A 21531-nucleotide genomic window follows, 5' to 3' on the forward strand; every position below is an offset into this window, starting at 1 on the left:
TACGGGTAGCTGTGGGCAGATTGCTTAAGGAAGCTATGGTGAGTGGACTTTGCAGCACCTTTTCCTCATGGCCAGCCTGCCTTGCTTTTTGCGATCTCTGCCCTCTCCACAGTCACCCTAGTGACATTTTCCTTTCCCCAGGACTCTTAATTTGCTGTGTAGATACGGTGTTTCCATTTGTTTGGGAAGTACACTGAAAGTATTTGTTGCAAAATAAGTAAGATACATTGTAATCATTTCACTTTCTGAAACCAAGTGTTGTAAACAAAAGCTGTGTCAAGCATGTCTCACCAAAAGGCCTGTGTAACCCAGAATAACCATTAATGTGGCCCAACACAAAGTTGAAAACTTATTCAATACCTTAGATTTTTTGTTTTTGTTTGTTTTGTTTTGTTTTTAATCTGATCGTGTGGCTCCCTAGGGTGACTGTGTAAATGACAAGGTTGTGTCACAATGTCAAAAGGTTGAGCACCTAGTCTAAATACTATGACTTAGATTCTCTGTGTACTTAAAAGTAGTTTTGTGAAGTTTGGGCATGGGTGAAACGTAGGACATTTCCTTGCCTTGTGGTAAAGGCCACTTAGAATAGTTATTTTGTAGCTTAGTGTTCTGTGGAACATCACAGAAGTTAAAAAAAAAAGTCACAGATTTTACAGTGAGCTGGTTGTGCAGGAAACACTAAGGAAACACTATTTAACTCGGGTTGGAAGAGAAGTTTCCACAGGTAGCAAGTTCAGAACCACAGCCTTTAAACCCAGGCCTTAATGTTATCTCACATCGTTCCTTCCTGTGGTCAAGCTCAGTGCTTCCTAAACTGGACTGTTTGTTATAATCACCCTGTTTCAATTCACAGCCGTTACCTTTGACCTGGAGGGAGGTAGGCTGTGGGTATACTTCTTAACACTCTCCAGGCAATTCTGCTCAGCATCCAGGGCTGAAAATTACCTTAAGCTTGGTACAATTTCCAGACTGTTGTGCTTGTATTCCAGGGCTTTCCATGGCAAACCATCAGTTGTGTATTCAACTGTTGCCTTAAAGCCTTCCGTGTGAACCTTTGGACCCCCTAACTCCTACAGATAATGCAATTTAGATCCTGCTGTTGCTAACATGGGTGTTTCTCAGGATATGAATCCCTACTTGTAATTCCCTTACCTATCAGCATAGAGTCTAAGTAATTGTGTGACAGACCTCTTAAATAATGTAATCTTTGGTATATACATGCACATATATGTGTGTGTTGGTATAGTTGGTACAGGATCTCCTTTTGCTCCTAGGCTGACCTTGAATTTGCACCAGTCCTTGTGCCTTTATCCCCAGGTGTTGGGATTACTGTGCCTTCGTACTTGGCACCAACAGAAGTTTTAGTGTGTCATTACATTTATTGAGAGAGACACGGAGGGAGGGAGGGAGGGAGGGAGGGAGGGAGGGAGGGAGGGAGGGAGGGAGGGAGGGTGGGTGGGAGAGAGAAAGAATGTGCCTACATGTGTGTGAGAGAGGCTTGTTTTTGCCACAGTATGTATGTATGTATGTATATATGTATGTGTATGTATGTGGTTCAGAGGATAACTTGAGAGTCACTTCTTTTTTCTGCTGTGTGGGACTGGACTCAGATTGCCAGGTTTGGCAGCAGGTACTTGCTAAGCCATTTTACCAAGCAAACAACAAATTTTTTGTTTTGTTTTACAAGACAGGGTTTCTCTGTGTGGCTCTGCCTGTCCTGGAACTGGCTCTGTGGACCAGACTGGCCTTGAATTCTGAGATCTACCTGCCTCTGCCTCCCCAGAGCTGGGACTAAAGGTGCCTGCCTGGCTAACAACAAAAATTTAAAAATTTTAATTATACATTTTATGAAGTGTCTTCAGAGAGACTACCCTAATTTTTGTTTATTTCTTTCAATGTTGGTTTGTTTGGTTTGGTTTGGTTGTGTTTTTTGTTTTGTTTTGTTTTTGAGATAGGGTTTCACTGTGTTGCCCTGGGTGTCCTGAAACCACTCTGTAGACCACACGGTCTCAAATTTACAGAGAATCACCTGCCTCTGCCTCCCAGGTGCTGGGATTAAAGATGTGCATCACCACCACTTAGCTATTATTTTTAACTGAAATAGAATTTTATCACTTTTTCCTCTCCTTTTCCTCCCTCTAGCCCTTCCCAGCTACCTTCCCTCAAACCCCTCCCATGTCCTCTATCTCAAGTTGATAGCCTCTTTTTCTTTATTATTGCTTGTTACATACATATGTTGTGTATATAAGTGTGTGTGTGCACAGTATATATAAATACAACCTTCTGTGTGTTTTTGTTGGTGGTGTTTATATAGTTTTAAGTCTGATCACTCTGCATTGAATAACCAGTAAGTGGCTTCATCTCTGGATAAGGCTAATTCTTCTTCTCCCAGCAGCCTGTAGTTCTTCCTGTAGGGATGGGAACATGATGAACTTTTCTCCATTCCACTGATGTTGCCATTGTTCTGAGCTTGCTTACGCAGCCATTTCCAGGAGAGACCATACATATCACAGCAGACTTCTTGGTCTTCTGGGTTTTACAGTCTTTCCCACCCCTTTTCCACAGTGTTCCCTGGACCAAATGCAGGAGCTGTGATGTAGATGTATCTGCTGGAGCTTGCTCCCTCTGATCTGTTGTTCTCTGCATTGTGTCCAGTTTTGTGTTTTGTTGTGTGTGTGTGTGTGTGAGAGAGAGAGAGAGAGAGAGAGAGAGAGAGAGAAAGAGAGAGACTCCATTGCTGTAAAGAGAGGTGTCTTTAATGAGGGGTGCTAGCTACACTTATCTAGGAAAGATGGCTCCCACATCTTGGCCTGTTTTTATGATAAACTCTCTTTGAACTTTCAAACTACATGTTGTTTACAAGACTCCCTTTGTACTGATAGTGTAGGTGTATTTAACGTATATTCTTGTTTCTTTCTTTTACAATTCAATGGCACGGGGCATTTTGTTTTTGTGGCTTAGGACACTCTTGGACTCATTATAGCCATGGTTTTGAGACATTCCTGCTGTCTCTTAGCGGTGTCTTTCCTGGTATTCAGTTACTGCTGGCATGTATGGATGCAAAGGTTTGTTGTTGTCAGTGGTTGGTTTTTGTTTCATTTTGTTTTTTTAAGGCAGTGTATCTTAAGTAGCCTTGGCTATCCCAGAACTACCTATGTAGACCAGGCTGGTCTCAAGTACTTGAGATCTACCTGCCTCTGACTCCAAGTGCTGGGATTATGGTTGTGTTCCACCATGTCCTGCTTTCAGGTTTTTTTTTCCCTTATATTTTCCAATTTTTTTCAGCAGGTTGATTATTTTCTTTTTTGTGTCCCCAGTCCACTTGCGTTTATTTCTGTGTTAGGACTTAACAAATTGCCACAAGTAATCTGTTTATTTGACTGCTAGTTTTCAGGGCCTCTATGTTCAAGGGCATTATCTGCATTGTATTCCTAGGTGCAATATGGCAGAGCTAGAACATTGCAACCATAGGAACTGTGCCCTCTAGGAATGAATTTGTCATTTACATACACACACACAAATTTTTAAAAAGTGTGTTAAATTTGACTGCTGTATTTTATTATATACAAAGGGTATAAACACACATCTTTAACAAAAATTTAGTTGATTCTGGACATTGGTAGCCTATGCCTTTAATCCAGCATTTGGGATATAGTGTCAGGCAGATCTCAGAGTTTGAGGCTAGCCTGGTCTACAGAGCTAGTCCTGGAACAGCCAAGGCCACACAAAGAAACCCTGTCTTGAAAAACAAAACAAAAAAGATTGATTTGACATTAATTGACTTTGCTACTACATATTGTCTTAACTTCAGTTATAGATTTTTCATAAAGACCCCTTAAAGGTATAGTCTTCCATATGTACATACACCTTGAGCATTTTTCTCTGAGCTTATTATCCATAAAATATTTGTGAAACTCTTGCTAATAGGAAAACTGTTAATTGTTCAATTGGATAATTTTTCTTTTTCTCATTAAATTTTCCATGTGGGTACAATTTTGCTATTTCAGAAGGCCAGATCTTTTAATTAGATCAGTAGGGCATGATAAGTTGCTCCTATTAATGTGCTAATACTGTGTTTTTAATTCAGTTCATCAAGTATTTATTGAGTACTTACATTTGCGCAACACTGTAGGTGCTAAAGCGAATACTGAAATAGTAAATACTGAGCTCAGCTTATAAGAAAATTTGGGGAGGCCTAGGGAACATCAGATAATTAAGGGTATCGTTGCAGCATTTGTTTGCCAAATTAACCTGTGATATTATAATAGTTATGGTATTATTAATCATCATCATCATCACCATCATCATCTAGGAAAGACTCATTGTTCTCTTTTGCCTGTTGTGTGGATGATTGGAGCTCTAGACAGCTTTACCTCCCATCCCTAGTGAAAGAGTTCTCACATTAGCTGCTGCCATTTCATAAACAGCAGAAGCCACAGAGAATGGGGAGAAAAGAATAAAAGATGGTACGACTAAGAGAGGTACACTTCTATTTCTGCTCCACATTCAGGACTAATTCCTCTTTAATTATTAGTAACAGAATTTAACTTGGACTAACGTAAGAAAATAGAGCTTTATGGATTGGGAAGGTTAGGAAATGCTCACAGGGCTAAGTCAGCCCCAGCCAGCGTTCCTTCTCGTGCAGGGAGTCTTAGCTGTTAGTGCTGTGCCACACTTCTGATGGCAGCCTATGTTTGAAGTCCTCCTGAGTTCTAGAGTGGAGTGGAGAAGCTCTTCAAAGGAGGCACAGGATATGCCACCAGACAGCTTGAGCTGCAGGTATTTTACACATGGGCTGTGCTTGGCAGTGTTGAGCCTTTGATGAACTTGCTGTAAGCAGTTTTTGGAATGAAAGTCAGCACTAGCTGAAGAGTAAATGAAAATAAGAGGAGAGGGGAGCAAGTGTGAGTTAGTTCTTCAAGAAGCCTGGAGCTCAGAGAAAAGGAGATAGGCCCGGAAAAGAAATCATCAAAGCCTTTCAAATGGAGAAAAATGAGTAAGGAAATGTTCGAATGGAAAAGCACCAATAGGGTAAGGAGAGTAAATTATCAAAAAGAGAAAAAAGAAATGATGTAAGAGGTTACCAAGTAACCAAGATGTTACCAAGTAGAGTTGTAGAGTCCAGAGTACAGGAAGAGGGTTGGTGTTAGCTAGAAATACTAGGAAACTTTGTCATGGACAACAGACTTACCTTGGATTTTGAAGGATTGGTAGGAGTTGGACAAGCCACAAAAGATAAAAAGGTCATTTCAGTGAGAGAAAAGCATGAACTTAGGGAAAAATGAGCTTACCATTAAGGAGAACAGGAAGAGCAAATCTGAGTTGGTTAGGATGGAGAATAAATGTCTGGATCAGCTATTCACCCTTGCTCCTCTGTGTTGGACCTGATAGATGTGGGTAGGTGAGACCGAGAGCCAGGACCCAGAGTTTAGATGTGATGCGGTTGGACATGAGTCAGTTATTCTTTGGTATTCAGGTAGAATTTGTTCTAGGGTTCCTTCACAGGTACAGAAATTTAAGTATCATTTAGGGAGCTAGACAGATGGCTCAGTGGTTAAGAGTATACATTGTTCTTTCAGTGGACTCCAGTTTGGTTCCCAGCACCCATGTGCAGTGTATCACAACCATATTTAGCTCCATTTCTAGGAATCTGGCACCTCAGGTCTTCTGAAGCACCTGCACTCAGGTGTACATACCCTGCCCCACAGATGCACATGATTAAAGAAATTAAATAAATCTTCAAAGTCTCATGCACAATGGCATAGTGTTTTCAAGTTTGCATAACCTATGCACATCCTCCTATATACTTAAAATTATTTGTAGATTATTTATAACATTTTATATAAATTAAATGCTGTAAAAAGATATATTATGAAGATGGTATGCAGTCTGAGGAGTATATGAAGGTAATTTTATTATTATGTGGACATCATATGGTGTACTCTTACAAGACCAAATGTGTAAGTCTCATGCTGTGCTCTGTTCTCCCAGGCTGTAAACCTATCTACCACATTATTGTCATGAGTATTATAGACAATCATAACATGGTGGTGCTTATATGTATAAACATGTGCAAACATAGTAAAATAAGAGGTAATAGAAATCTTCAGCTCCATTCCAGTGTTAGGAGCCACTGTTGAATATGTGGATGTAACTAACCATCATTATGCAGTGCATGGCTATATCTACTAATACTGTGATTTCTCTTGAGGTTTATTTTGTGGACATGATCTTGCTATGTTAGGACTATCCTTGCACTTTTTATGTTCCTGCCTCAGTGTCCCAAATATTACAATACAGGCCAGTATTGTATTTTACTTTAGAAAAAAATAACAAGGGTGAAAATCAGTATGTATATTCAGTATAGCTAAAAATTTCTTCCAATACTTTTGGTTCAAGAATTGTTGGATTCATGGATATGGAACTCTGTGTATAGGGGCTGATGCTGCTGTAAATTCTGGAGCATGAGAAACATGATGGAGTTTGGTGAATTAGAAGGAAGGATCAGTGGAATGTTGGGATGGGTATAAAACCCATGAAGAGCAAGAAGACGGTTGAGAGCCAGACATGTAAAAAGGGCCCTAACTAACATGGTAATGAACAGGGAAAGTAAATGGGATAAAGATGACATCACTTGGTAAAGCGATCTGAATTTATTTTTTTGTTTTGAGATTAAAGCCAGGTTAGTTGATAAAATAGAGGCTTTGAATGAAGCCATTTATGTCTTACAGTGTGAGGCAGTATGTTCCAATTAAGCTTCTTCATTTGTTTTAAATGGTCTAATTAGAGCTTTGCCTGTCTGCAGATGTAGAGCAAGATGAAAGTTGAAAGGAAGCTTTGTATATATACTATATATACACCTATAGTATATATAATATAATATCATATAATATAATATAATGTAACATACAATATAATGGTTTTAGCCAGAAAAAAATCAGGAACCTTTTATGGAAGAAAACAAACATAAAAGAGAGTAGTGAACATGGAAACTCAAATGAGAAAGAGACAAGGATTCCTACTAAGAAACAAAAATACTTAAGTGAGAAAAGAGTAAGACAACACAAGGGATGGAATTTCAGGAAGATCTTTGATTTGATGAAATTTGTCCTTGGCCTCCAAGAGAGTATTTCTATTGGCTTGAGCAGTCCTAAAGTAAACAGTCATGAGCCAGGAAGGATTTGGCAGTGAAGGAGAGAGGAAGTTCTGTGGAGTGAAATGAAGTGGAAGGGTACACAGAAGAAGCAGATTTTTTTGTTGAATGTGAAGAAAATCTTTACATTTTAGAAGCAAAAGTTTGAATATAAAGGAAGCAATAAATTGTTGCTGAGGGAAGAGCTGAGAACTGGGAATTAGCTCTGGGGAATTAGAATGAAGTGAAAGATTTATGGACATAGAACATTACCCAGTGCAGGGACTCAGAGCAGCTCATACCTGTCTTTTCATGGGGGTTTGGGGGTGAAAAAGTTAGCTAACTTGCTAAGCTCCTGCTATGAAGTAGCTGTGTTGCTGGCCTGCTAACTGCACCTGTACAGTCACTATTGTCTTCTGGGGATTGCCGAGGGTCTCCTGACTTCAAGCAGGGGGTTCTTAGAAGTGATGAGTGCTTGCCGCTAAACTAAATGGCAAATGTCAGCCTTGAGATTTGATGCTGAGTCTGACATCAGAGGCTGTTTTCATGGCACTGTAGGGATCACTCACTGACGTGGGTGAAGGATAAGTCGAGGATACATGATAGCAGTTGTATTAGTGAATACAGTGGTAATGGCTCGGAACCATTTTGGGAGTTGTGTTTTTTTTCCTGTGTTTTCTTTTTTTTTTGTTTGTTTGTTTGTTTGTTTTTTTCGAGACAGGGTTTCTCTGTGGCTTTGGAGCCTGTCCTGGAACTCGCTCTGTAGACCAGGCTGGTCTCGAACTCACAGAGATCCGCCTGCCTCTGCCTCCCAAGTGCTGGGATTAAAGGCGTGCGCCACCACCGCCCGGCTTTTCCTGTGTTTTCTTGTATGCACACTAGCCAGCCTGGCCTCAAACCTACAGTAGTGCTCCTGTCTCACTCTCTAGTGTTGGTTAGCAGGCATGTGTGACCACAGCAGGCTCACTTTCCCTTCCCTTTCCTTCCCTCTACTGTCCTTCCTCCTTCTCTTTCCTTACCCCCTTCCCCTGCTTTCCTTTCTTTTATTTATTTACTTATTTAAATTTGGTTTATTTTTTTTCTTCAAGGCAGGATTTCTCTGTGTAGTCCTGACTGTCCTAGAATTCTCTTTATAGACCAAGCTGGATTCAAACTCACAGAGATTCATCTGTCTCTGCCTCCCGAGTGCTGGGATTAATAGTGTGTATGACCACTGTCCAGCCCTTTCTATTAATTATTTACATTTGTTTCTTTTGGGAGGGTACTCTGCTGCCATGGTAGATATCAGAGGACAGCTTGTGGGAGACAGGCCAGTTTCTCCTTCCATCAGGTGGGTCCTGGGGATCTAATTCAGAACTCAGGCACCTTCACCTCTCTCTCTCTCTCTCTCTCTCTCTCTCTCTCTCTCTCTCTCTCTCTCTCTCCTCCTCCTCCTCCTCCTCCTCCTCCTCCTCCTCCTCCTTGTCGTCGTCGTCTTCTTCTTCTTCTTCTTCTTCTTCTTCTTCTTCTTCTTCTTCTTCTTCTTCTTCTTCTTCTTCTTCTCCTCCTCCTCCTCCTCCTCCTCCTCCTCCTTCCTCCTCCTTCTTCCTCCTCCTCCTCCTCCTCCTTCTTCTCTCCTTTTGATTTTTGGACAGGGTAGACCTGTGAAGTATTTATCTAATTATTCTTTATCAATAAAAATTGGGACTCAGATATTAGGGTAAGAATGCAGCCACCAGTTGCCTTCTACCTCTTCCATTCCTTCCTCTGAAATGACTGAGTGCCTATCTCAGCCCCACCTTACTAGTTCCTGTCTCTTATCTGTCTACAGTCCTCTAAACTCTATGATTAATTTTGGTCTTCTAATGGCTACCTCTGTCCTCTGACTCAAAGCAAGTTTTATTTGTCAGAACACAATCAAAATACCACACAACATCTCTCCTTTTTTGTCTAAATAAAATAGTAAAACTATATACAGTAAGTACAGTATCTATATACAAATAAATACAGACAAGAATTACATTAACAAGGTCCAGTCCATTTGCATTTGGCAAATTCAGAGTAGATATTTCATTATCTACGCTATCTTGCTGAGTCCAAAGTTTTGTACCTAATTCACTTAATATCCAAACTTCCATTACTGACCTCAAACTATCTTTTTGTGATTCCCAACCTTATAAACTTCATACCTCTTTTGTGAGTTTCTTTTCTGAATTTGGTTACAAGGAAAACTATAAGTATCTAGTCTTCAGCTCCACCAGAGACCCAAGAAGCAAATATTACATGAGTGAACAGGAAGTGCAGAGCAAATAACTTCCACATTAAGACATGGCAGAAACAGTTGACTGCCTGTAAAGTCACCCAAGGTTCCTCTGTAACCATCTTTAGCCTACAGGCCTATAATATCTGACAGACTTTCCATGAAACAGAGTTTTTAAAGGACTGTCCATCCTTGTCTTGGCAAAGTTTGGCAGTCACTTTCTTTTGTGTCCTGCTTGTCCAATTTAGACATCATATTGTCAGAAGTCAAGGCAAGGACACTTTCTTGCCCAGTAGATGTTTGCAACAAAGAAAGAAAACTCCAATGGACTTTTTTTGTTGCCTATCATCTTCTCTAAAGTAGACTGGTACTGCCAGAAGCAGACATGTCTCATATTCATAAAAAAAAAAAAACTTATGTTATTGAAATATCTTAAATGCCATAATCTGTAGATCTCTGAAGTGTTTGAAGATGACCTGTCTATCAAAAATATATCTATTTGACCTTGAAAACTTAGCTAACATGACTATACATTTGATTGTGATAGGTGACTATTGACCTGTATTTCTTTATTATCCTAAATAGTTTATAATAACTTTCAAGGACTAGAAATTTGCATTGCATTGTTAAATTAGCTGTATAGGTACAATACCTTCAACAAGAGTAGATATGTATGTACAGTAGGTTCTAACAAAAAAAAACCTTAAATGTTTATCAATATACAAAAATATCTCAAGCAAGAGTAGAAACACATACAGCATAACAAAAATAACCTCAAATTTGTATCAATATAAAAAAATCCATACCAATGTAAAATATTTAAGACTAGTAGTTGTTCTTTTGGTTTAAATTAGATTCAGTAATCTACCCTTTTATCCTGTCATTTCTGTGTCCCCCTTTTTGTTTTCAGAACAAGATCCCTGAATCTAATCTCCTTTGTTCAGCATTTTTCCTGACCATTACCAGTAACAACTTGTAGTTCATCCCCCTAAACCCACACCCTTAAAATTACTTCCTGTTGTCTGGGGTGATGGCATCCTTAGCAGACTCTGAAAAAAGGGGGTTAATTGTCAAGTCCTGGGAGAGCTAGCTTTAGCATTTGTTGTCCAGGCTCTGGGTGATGCGAAAGTGAAGGGCTTAAGTCCTGGGTGGAGTAATCTATTAGGCTGGATCATCTCAGCTGTGCACCCTGAAATTGTCCTGAGCAGTTTGTAGTCCAAAGCCATTCTTTGGGTGGTGTTGGTCAGCTTAGTGACATTACCACAATCCAGGTGGAATCATTGTCGTGGGATTTCATTCTCCTTTTGGAGATCTCAAAGGTCACTGTTAGTCATGGTCATGGTTCATTGTAGAAAACTTAAGTATTTTAAATGTAATATGCAGCAGATCTCAGACAGGTTAAAGGACCATAATTTGTTATGTACATCTAGAATACAAAATCTTTTTTGTTTTGTTTTGTTTTGTTTTGTTTTTTCGAGACAGGGTTTTTCTGTGTAGCTTTGGTGCCTGTCCTGGAACTAGCTCTTGTAGACCAGGCTGGTCTCGAACTCACAGAGATCCGCCTGCCTCTGCCTCCCAAATGCTGGGATTAAAGGCGTGCGCCACCACCGCCCGGCTAGAATACAAAATCTTAATTATTAGTTACCTGATAGAGGCCCAAACCCGAAATCATGTACAGGAAGCTAGATGAAGCTTTTTTTCTAGAATTAGTTAGTACTCTATATGACCATTAATATCATGACAAAAAGTTTAAAGTATAAATATATTAATTTTTATAAATTTTGAGATAATATTTATATCTTTTGGTTTTTTTTGTTTGTTTGTTTTTGTTTTTCGAGACAGGGTTTCTCTGTGGTTTTTAGAGCCTGTCCTGGAACTAGCTCTTGTAGACCAGGCTGGTCTCAAACTCACAGAGATCTGCCTGCCTCTGCCTCCCGAGTGCTGGGATTAAAGGCGTGCGCCACCACCACCCGGCTAATATTTATATCTTAAAAAGCTTATAAAGAGTCAAAAATAAAACCAAAGAATGATGAGGTTAGTGGCAATAGAATAGTCCCATAATTTTGTTTTTTCTTTTATCCCATATCAGGTGGCTCTTATGACATGAAACAGAGATTTTAGACTTTCCTTTAACAAACATGCTTGGGTTTAGAGAAGGAGAGAGTCATCCTCCAACCCCAAAGCCAGATTTAATTTTTAATTGAACTGGGACTACAAAAATACCATTTGTATTATATGTCTGTAAAGAACAGCAGAAACAAACATTTGGGAAAATTTGTGAAATTTTATCCTGTTGGAGATGTGATCTACCAATAGGCCAATTTACTCTTTTTCGTGGGACATTTTCTCTGGTTGATTTGTCCTTTTTCTTCAAATGTCTCATTTGTCCAGTGATCTTCAGATTCCTTAGTTAGATATCTTCATTTTCCTGAAAAGACAAAAACAAAACCCTGCCCCAACTCTAACTTTGGGGAATTTCCCTTTTGACAAGTCATATCTGATCAAATGAAAAGCATTTCTTAGTCTTTTAAATTAGTTTAGATTGAATGATCACACTCTTGGATGAGCTATTGTCTTTTCTAATCAAGTTATCTCTCTTGTTCAAATCTAATCTTCATCAATTTTGATGGTATCTATAGCTTTTCTTCTAGTGTGGAAACAAAAGCAAGACCTTTCCGGGTGGTGTTGGCACACACCTTTAATCCCAGCACTTGGAAGGCAGATGGATCTCTGTGAGTTCGAGGCCAGCCTGGTCTATAGAACGAGTGCCAGGACAAGCACCAAGGCCACAGAGAAACCCTGTCTCAAAAAACAAAAGATAAATAAATAAATAAAAAGCAAGACCTCATCCCCAGTGTAGCACATTTCCTGGTTTACATTCTGAGGTCAACACATCTTTAATGTATACAGACTGATTTAATTCAGCAGTTTTTTTTCTAATATCAAGTGCCTGTTCACAGCTGTTATTGTTTTCTCATTAGAATATAGAAAATTTAAAGTTTCTGTCTGACAGACCTGTCCATTGGTGAGAGTGGGGTGTTGAAGTCTTTCATTATTGATATGTGGGGGTTTGATGTGTGATTTAAGCTTTAGGAACATTTCTTTTACAAATGTGGGTGCTCTTGTACTTGGGGCGTAGATGTTCACAGTTGAGACTTCATCTTGATGGATTTTTCCTTTGATGAATATGAAATGTCCTTCTCCATCTCTTTTGATTAGTTTTAGTTTGAAGTCTATTTTGATAGATACTAGGATAGCTACACCGCTTCCTTCTTAGGTCCATTTGATTGGAAAATCTTCTCCCAACGCTTTACTCTGAGGTAATGTCTGTCTTTGAAGTTGAGGTGTGTTTTATGTATGCAGCAAAAGAATGAATCCTGTTTTCATATCCATTCTGTTATCAGTGTCTGTGTACTGGTGAATTGAATTCATTGATATTAAGAGATGCTATTGTCCAGTGATTCTTAATTCCTGTTATTTCTGGGGGGGGTTGGTAATGGTGGTGGTGTGTGTTTCTCTTCTTTGGGTTTTGCTGTTGTGAGATTATCTTTTGCCTGTGTTTTTGTGGTTGTAACTGAGTTTCTTGGGCTGGAGTTTTTCTTTTACTACTTTCTGTAATGCTTGATTTGTGGATAGGTATTGTTTAAATCTTGCTTTTTCATGAAAGGAGGTTGGGGGAGGGAACCGGAGGAAAGGAGGGAGCAGAAACTGGTCGGTATGTAATATAAATTTTAAAAATTTAAAAAGAGGCCGGGCGGTGGTGGTGCACGCCTTTAATCCCAGCACTTGGGACGCAGAGGCAGGCGGATCTCTGTGAGTTCGAGACCAGCCTGGTCTACAAGAGCTAGTTCCAGGACAGGCTCCAAAACCACAGAGAAACCCTGTCTCAAAAAACCAAAAAAAAAAAAAATTTAAAAAGCTAAAAAATTTAATATTTTTCCCAGAAACATATGTTAATTTGTGGTTTATTTCTAAGACTGGAGGACTGTTAATCTGGGTATTCCATTGCTGTAACAAATCACACCCCCATAAATTCATTGCTATGTTAGCCATATATGGCTTTAATTTTCCTGTCTGTTCTTTTTTTAATTATTTAATTATATAGACAATATTCTGCCTGCATGTATGTCCGAAGGCTAGAGAAGTTACCAGATCGCATTATAGATGGTTGTGAGCCACCATGTGGTTGATGGAAATTGAACTCAGGACCTCTGGAAGAGCAGTCAGTGCTTTACCACTGAGCCATCTCTCTAGGCCCCTCTCCGTTTTTCTGATCCTATACATTCCAGTCCATAAAAGTTGAACATTTACCTCCTCAAGAGGCCAATTTGACTTAAAGATTCTGGTGCAATTATTGTTACATCTGTCACTTTGTCTACCAAACCCTTAATTATAATGTTGTTTATTCGTATTTTTAACTTTGGTCTTTTATTTTTATTTATTTATTTTTAAAGATTTATTTATTTTATGTGCGTTGGTGTTTGCCTGCATGTGTGTCTGTGTGAGGGTGTTGGATTCCCTGGAACTGGAGTTATAGACAGCTGTGAGTCACCATGTGGGTGCTGGAAATCAAACCCAGGTCCTCTGGAAGAGCAGCCAGTGCTCCCAACCGCTGAGCCATCTCTCCAGCCCAACTTTGGTCTTTTATCATTTGTAGAAGTTTGCCAAAATATTTGCTTTATGGTTTCTTCTAAATTTTTTGTTCTCTCTTCCATAGCTGTTCTACTATCCAGAGCAGTATGGTTTCTTGCAATAGGCATTAGGTTCTTTAATTGGAAGACGTTTCCTCTAGACTGAATTGGATTTGGCATAGGGGTCTACAAGAGGCCCATCAAGGTGTTTCCCAATGGCAGAGGGTTACCTTGAATATTTCTAACTGTTTCATTCATGTGTGTACTCTGTGTGTTAGTGCCGTCCATTTGGATCGCTCTGACTTTGTCGTAAGCTTGAAACTGGACTCTTCGGCTTTGTTCATCCCCCAGTCTCACTTTTAGACTGTGTTAGTACTAGATTCCAGTTTCAAATTTTAATTACATGTAAAGCAAGTGACTTAAATTTTGTTGTTAAAAAAAAATCCTAAATTAGATTGCTTCTGTGTTAACATGGCTTTGGGTTGATGCTTTTGTTTTCTAAGTTTTCTAGCCTGATGTGTTAGCTCATACCTGTAATCCTAGCACTTTGGAGGCTGAGGCAGGAACATCAGTTCAAGACCAGGTGGGCTATATAGTAGGTTTGTTTGGCAGCCTGTGGTAGATGAGGAGAGAGAGAGAGAGAGAGAGAGAGAGAGAGAGAGAGAGAGAGAGAGAGAGAGGAAAGAAAAAGATTATCGAGGTGTCATTTGTATACATACCTCCTTCACTCAGCGCCCACTTCAGTGGTTTAGTATGTCCACAGTGTCATATAATCATTGTCACAGTAATGTTTTACAACACTTTTATTACCTAGAAAAGAAACTCCATACTCATTAGTTGTTTCGGGGAACCCAGTTTATGAGAGTCGGTAACCAAAGGCAGCAAGTGCTGAGAGGCCAAAGAAAACTACAGGCAAATCCAGGATTTCACAACCTGCAATGTTTCAGTGATGCAGAGAGCGGAACCTGCCTTGGGCAGCAACAGGACAAGATCCTGGCACCTCGCAGGCAGAAGGGATGGGTCCAAACACTAAGCTAGACAAAGCTATGCAAAGGCAGCCTCCCCAAATCAGAGCATACCTGAGCTTTATTTTAGGAGAAAAAAATCCCCTGCGCAACTTATATGTCGTTTGCGAGTTAGGAAACTGTCCAGATACCATCAACCAGCGCAAAGTGCTCACTCAGCTGGCTGTCTTTCCTTACAGTGTTTGTAATTTGTGCCTGTGGCGTTCAGTGGACAAAGTGGCAATCCGTCAACAGAAAAATGGATAAAAAGCTAGTGTTGCAGGTTCATGCACGGTTTAGGTTCATCCTTAGTAAATAAAAGAAGCAATGTATACTTTTACATTAAGCTGAGTGTTAGCTTGCTACAAGAGAATTTCAGCTAATACATTTATATAACATCCAGAGGAGGAAACAGTACAGTAATTACTTTTTAAACTGGGAAGGGGTTGACTAGGAAAAGCCAAGAAGGAACTTTGGTGATAATATCTATAGTTTGATAAGGATTGGGTCATAGAAGTGTGTCCATCTGTCAAACCTCACTGAATGGTGTATTTAAAATGTTTGGAATTTGAGTTTTATTTTACCTCCTAGATCATGTGATTAGATGCATGAGTTCTGAGAACCACCGTGTTTGAGCCACTGAGCTTGGCTGCTTTCCCAGTAATTGTTTCTTTCCACACAGATATAATAATTCATAGATTATTAATATACATTTTAGCATTTATCTTTAAAAATTCATGGCACTTTATTTTAAGGAGTATGTTTATTTAGTCATATAAATATTGTATTAAAAATACCATTTGGGCTGTGTATGTAACTCAAGTGGTCTAAGGCCCTGAGTTATTTAACACTAGTGCCAAGAAGCGAAGAAAAGCCATGTTTTCATTAGTAGGTTAATTGGTAAGTAGATGACGAGTTATGGTAATGTAGTCCTTTATTCTTGCTTTTTAACATCAGAAATGTAAATTATGGAGGGTGGGGAGATAGCTGCATCAGTTAAGTGCTTGCCTTGCGTACTTGAGGACCTGAGTTCGCATCACCACCACCCATGTAAAAGCCAGGCATGGGGCTCATGCCTGTAATGCCAGTACTGAGGAGGAAGGGACAGCAGTACCCTGGGCCCTGCTAGTCAGTCAGTGTCTGTCTCACAAACAAGAGCGAGCCAGGGAGAAAAGCACAGCATCAGCCTCTGGCCCCTCGCTTCTGACTCTGACACGCGCTCACTGTGTAACTCCAGCTGAACTGGAATTCATGGTGCTCCTGCCTCAGCCCCCTCAGTGCTGTGATTACATCCATGTAATCACATACCATACCAAAGATTTTGTATTCTGCTGCTTTTCTGAAGTTAGTTGTCAGATCCAGATTGTGTGTGTGTGTGTGAACTCCATGGGGTTTTTAAGTATAGAATCATGTCATCTACAAATAGGAATAATTTAACTTCTTCCTTTCTAATCTTTATCCCTTTTAGATCTTTTTGTGTGCATGTGTACATATGTTGTCTGATGTGTGTATGTGTGTGTGCATGTGTGGACATGTACACTTACCTGTGCATGCACATGTGAGGTTGACCATGAGCACCTTCCTCCGTTATCCTTGACCGTATTTTAATTTTGTTTTGTTTTGTTTCCCGGCCAAGGTTTCTCTGTAATAGCTCTCACTGTCCTGGAACTTACTTTGTAACATCTGCCTGCCTCTGCCTCTGGAGTGCAAGGATTAAAGGTGTGTACCACCATGCCCAGCTCTTATTTTAATTCTTTTAATATAAAGTCTCTCACTGAACCTGGAACTGTTGTTTAACTTGGACTTTGACCCTTGAGCCTGTGGGATCTAGCTGTCTCCGTCCATCCAGATTGGGATTGCATGCTTGTGCTTCTCTCCCAGCTTTTTTATGGGTGCTGAGAATCAGCTTAGCTGCTTCTGCTTGCCCGCCGAGTCACTTCCCCGGCTCTAATTTGAAGTCTTTTGAGACGCCTCCACATTGATTTCCATAGTGGCTACAATAACACCCTCCCCTGAATAGCATTTCCATTAAAATCAGGAACAGTAAGAAAGTGTCCACTTTCTTCACTCTTATTTAATACAGTTTTCAAAGTCTTAGCTAGAGCAAGAAGACAAAATAGAAAGCTATGAAAGGGGGCAATCAAATGGAAAGCAGTGTCCTTCTGTGGCCTCCACAGGTGGGTGCACCAACACACTCATGTGTACACTGCACACACAAGTACATGAATATGCACACACTAACATACAAGAAAAAAACTAGAAGAGTTTCCATATATGTATGACCCATTCTTGGTATATACTATTCCTGGGCATAAACCCAAAAGATTATATATGCTATTATTATAGATACACTTGCTCATTCATGTTTATTGTTGCTATCTTCACAATAGTAAGGAAACAGAATCAACCTAGATGTCCATGAACAGATGAATGGTTACTGTAATACACATGCACACACACACACACACACACACACATGAATTTTACTCAGTTGTAAAGAAAAATGAAGATATGAAATGCCCTGGAAATGAATGGAACTGTAAAACATTTTAAGTATGGTAAAGCTAGGCTCAGAAACATAAATCCCACATGATGTCTCTCACCTATAGACTCAAAGACTTGAAACTCACAGATAGAAAGCACTGGTACCCTCAATAATTCCTATTAGCAATGCCTAGGAAACATTACCCTAAAACAGAGTTAAGTTTCTCAGACATTCTAAGCATAGAGAAAGAGAAGAAAGGAAAGGAGAAAGGGAGGTCATCAGAGAAGATTTAGGATCCTAGACCCTCCTACAGCTCCTCGCCTGCCAGTCTGATTGAAGCTGTATAGTGTGTTGTTGCATACACAGTGCACAGGCCTTCAGCCTGTCTTCCTACCTCAGATCAAGTTTTCAGTCACTCCTACAAAACAGGACGGGGCGGGGAGATGGCTTAGCACTTAATGCACTTGCTGTGGGAGCCAAGAGGACCAGAGTTTGGAGCTCCAAACCCCACAAATATCAGGTAGTGGCTCACCTCTAATTCTGGCCTCTGGAGGTAGAGACAAGATCCCCAGAACAAACTGCCTAAGGAGACTAGCCATGTTGACAGCAAGCTGAGTTCAGCTTAGATTCACTGCCTCAAAAAGAATAAAGTAGAGGGCAATCAAGACAACTGGACACCAGGATGTCCTCACGCATGCACATTTGCACACTCACATGTGCTCACACACACACGTGCACATGTAGAGAAGAAATAAAATTTTACTTAAGGGAAATAGGAACTGGAAAGTTAATTGTAGAATTGAGGGCTAGTCTTAATATTAGACATAACATGGAGGTCTTTAGAGATGGGTAATGAGGGTCCAAGAGACCATGAGCAAACAGAATAGAAGAGAGCATGTCCACATGCCCTCCCTGTCTGTAAGACCCACTGTTTTTAGGGTAGAACATGGATTATCCATTGGAAAAAGGCTTTTGAGAGGAATTCATTCACATGTCCTCCATTGGTGGGGAGCCGTGAGGATCACCCTGTGTCCCTCTCAAACGTGCCTGCATGCCATTAGTTGCCAGCTTCACCTCCTGCCTAACTGGTGCCTATAAACACTCATTGTTCTTTCTTTCTTATAGTAAGAAGAGAACATAACCTATAGAGGCCGTCTTTTGGCAGAAGATGGTAGATTTGAACCAGAAAGAGGAGGACTTGGAAGCTAGGAATCCAAAGTGAAGAAACTCTGCGAGCCCTTGGGTGAGAAAGGAAGTGGGTTGTTAGGGTACTTATGTGCTGACTGCCCCACACCGCTGTTATGTGGTTATCCACTGTGAGTGGTTGTAAGGAGAAGGTAGGACAGGAGCAGGCTGCTGAAATGAGTTGTTTTTGAAAACAAAAATCATAATGCTTCTTTTTTTGTGGTGTGTGTGTGCGCGCACGTCTCTGACACGTGTGTGGAGGTCACAAAACAACTTGCAGGAGTCAGTTCCTCTTTCTACAGTGTGGGTCTTGGGATGGAGGACCAATGCTTGTTGTGAAATATCTTGTAAATACCCAGAGCTAACATTTCCTGCAGGCTTATTGCTTCCAGGCCCCAAGGTGTTGTGCCTTTCTGCCTTACTTTTTTCCCTTCTCAAAACAACCCAATTATGCAGATAAAACACCTGAGGCTCCAAAGGAGCAAACAGTTGGCCCATAGCCAAAAGCTAGGAAGCGCCACAGTCAGGTTTTAAACTCCTGCCTTCTGAGTTCACCTCTGTACTTAGTACTTTCTTTCCCTTCCCAGAAGAAAAAGGGGGAGTCGTATTTGTACCCCCTCCCCTGTAGTCCAGCAGGCCCCCTAGTTTGACAGCCTCTTCCGGAAAGTTGGTTGCCAGTTCCTGAGAGTTAAGCATTAATATTTACATAATCAAACTCTGGAAAAACCAGAGACGACTGAAAGAAATCACAGTAGTATTGCTGACGTTGCATACCTGCACGTCCTGTGTTAATATTTCCACCTCCAGTCTCTTTCCATTTATGTATGCATTTCCCTGTAGGACTTCATTTTTACCTGGGTAGTGGTGTAACTACCCAACAATCAGGAAGGTGAGACAGGAAGATTCTAAGTTTTGAGATCATCCCTCGACTATATAGTGAGGCCTTGTCTCCATATTTTAAATATCGGTAGAGCTTTCACGCCCACATTGTAGTGAAATCTCCATTGATAACATGAGACTGCTGGCACTTGGAAGCTAAAAAGCCTCACCATGGTTTGTTTGCACCTGCTGCTTATAGTAGTGTCCTCTGTTGTTTCTGGAGAGTGATCTGGCAGTGTGTTCTCACAGTTCATGCTGGCCAAGCACTTTACCAGCTTTAACAGGGAGATCTCACTGTGAAGCCAGGGCTAGTCTGATGTAGTGGCCTCAGTGTTACTACGTGTCCTACGGGATGGCTCGTGAGTCGGGCAAGGGATTGGAGATTGAAACACACACACACACACACAGAGAGAGAGAGAGAGAGACACGGGTCACTCTGGAAACAAGAATGCCCCCTTTATTGTGTTCCAGGGCAGCTTATATAGGGCTCTCCTTAGCCATGCCCTAGCTCTCAGGATTTTTTAGCTGCAAGTCCACCAGAAACCACTCCCCTGCCATCAGGAACTCATGAGGGTCTCACGCTCAGAGCAGCTGCAAGAACAGGAAAACAAGCTGTTTACTCTGGCAGGCAAGGTGTCATAGGAAATTCAGGGTCTGAGGGTCCACAGTCTCCCAACAGTCTGACACTTGCCATGCAGCTCAGGCTGGCCCTAAACTCATGATCCTCCTGCCTCAACCTTCCTAGTACTGGGATGTCAAGCATGTATCCTATTTTCTTAAACCCTTTTAATCTATGACTCCTGGTCAAGTGTTTTGTTTGTTTGCTTGCTTGCTTAGCTTTTTGGTATTAAAATCAAAATTGCCATTTGGTTTCTCCAAACTCTAGAATGACTAAATGCCTTGGTGTATCTGTCTCTTTATCTCTTTGTAGGTTCCTATTACTGCCACCATGCCAGAAATGACAGAGCATGAGACGCCAACGAAAAAACAGCACAGGTGTGTATCCACAGCCCCAAACTATACCATGTAGGCAGGGGAGAAACAGAATTAGCTGCTAGTTTGCTAATCAACCCTTAGTGAACCTGTATTTAGATGCCTAGAAAATGATTAATCTCCAAAATATGTGTGGATGGACAGTAAAATAGATTTACTAAAGGAGATGCATGGCTAAAATTTAGCTGTCCTTGTTTTCTCAGCAGTCTGACAAGTAAGGATGGTCACCAGTAGTCGAACAGCAACCATAGGGGCTCACAGAGACTGAACTGACAGCCAGGCAGGCTGCATCAGACTGACCTAGGCCCTCTGCATGTGGGTGACAGTTGTGTAGCTTGGTCTTCCTGTGGGACTCCTAATGGTGGGAGTGGGAGCTGTCTCTGACTCTGCCAGCTTTTGGAACCCTATTCCTCATACTGGGTTGCCTTGCCCAGCTTTGGTATGAGGGGATGTGCCTAATCTTACTGCAACATCATGTGCCATGTTTGGTTGATAGCCATGGGAGGACGCAGGAGTCGATGGGGTGAGCAGAGGGGAGGTAGATGGGGGGAGGGACTGGGAGGAGAGGAGGAAAGGAAAACTATGGTTGCGTTATAAAATATATATATATAATTTTAAAAATTATACCAAATTTTTGTTACATGTTTGCTTCCTAAGGACATTTTTACTGGTATCCCGAAACATCTAGATTGTATTTAGTTTGTAACATTAATGACAATATACGCAGCATTCCTTTCATTTTCTTATAGCTCCTGTCCTGAGTTTCTAGCATTTTAGGCAATGTCTGCTTAGAATTGTATGGCCACTGTTTTTCAGTAAGGTTGAAACTACTGTATTCTCTTCCCTTACCGAAAAGCTATCAGTGAAAGCTAATGCGTTGAGTAATTATGCAAAATGGGGAAGTCAGTGTCTTTAGTAGAAGTTTTTAAGGAAAGGTAAGAGTTGGAAAATGTGAATACACAGATGAGAAAGATGACCGGATG

The 21531-nt window shown here is 40.6% G+C and overlaps 1 protein-coding gene across 1 annotated transcript in view; it reads left to right on the plus strand.

Annotated features, from left to right (window-relative positions):
• Positions 1 to 21531, plus strand: part of Usf3 (upstream transcription factor family member 3) — a 49271-nt gene that overhangs the window by 984 nt on the left and 26756 nt on the right. Inside the window, exons 2-3 of the mRNA XM_057764019.1 lie at positions 18617 to 18734; positions 20487 to 20551. Of these exons, the coding sequence (XP_057620002.1) occupies positions 20505 to 20551 (47 nt within the window). The 5' untranslated portion in view covers positions 18617 to 18734; positions 20487 to 20504. The remainder of the gene's footprint in view (positions 1 to 18616; positions 18735 to 20486; positions 20552 to 21531) is intronic.

This window comes from Chionomys nivalis, chromosome 3 (genome assembly GCF_950005125.1).
Source record: "Chionomys nivalis chromosome 3, mChiNiv1.1, whole genome shotgun sequence".
NCBI lineage: Eukaryota > Metazoa > Chordata > Mammalia > Rodentia > Cricetidae > Chionomys > Chionomys nivalis.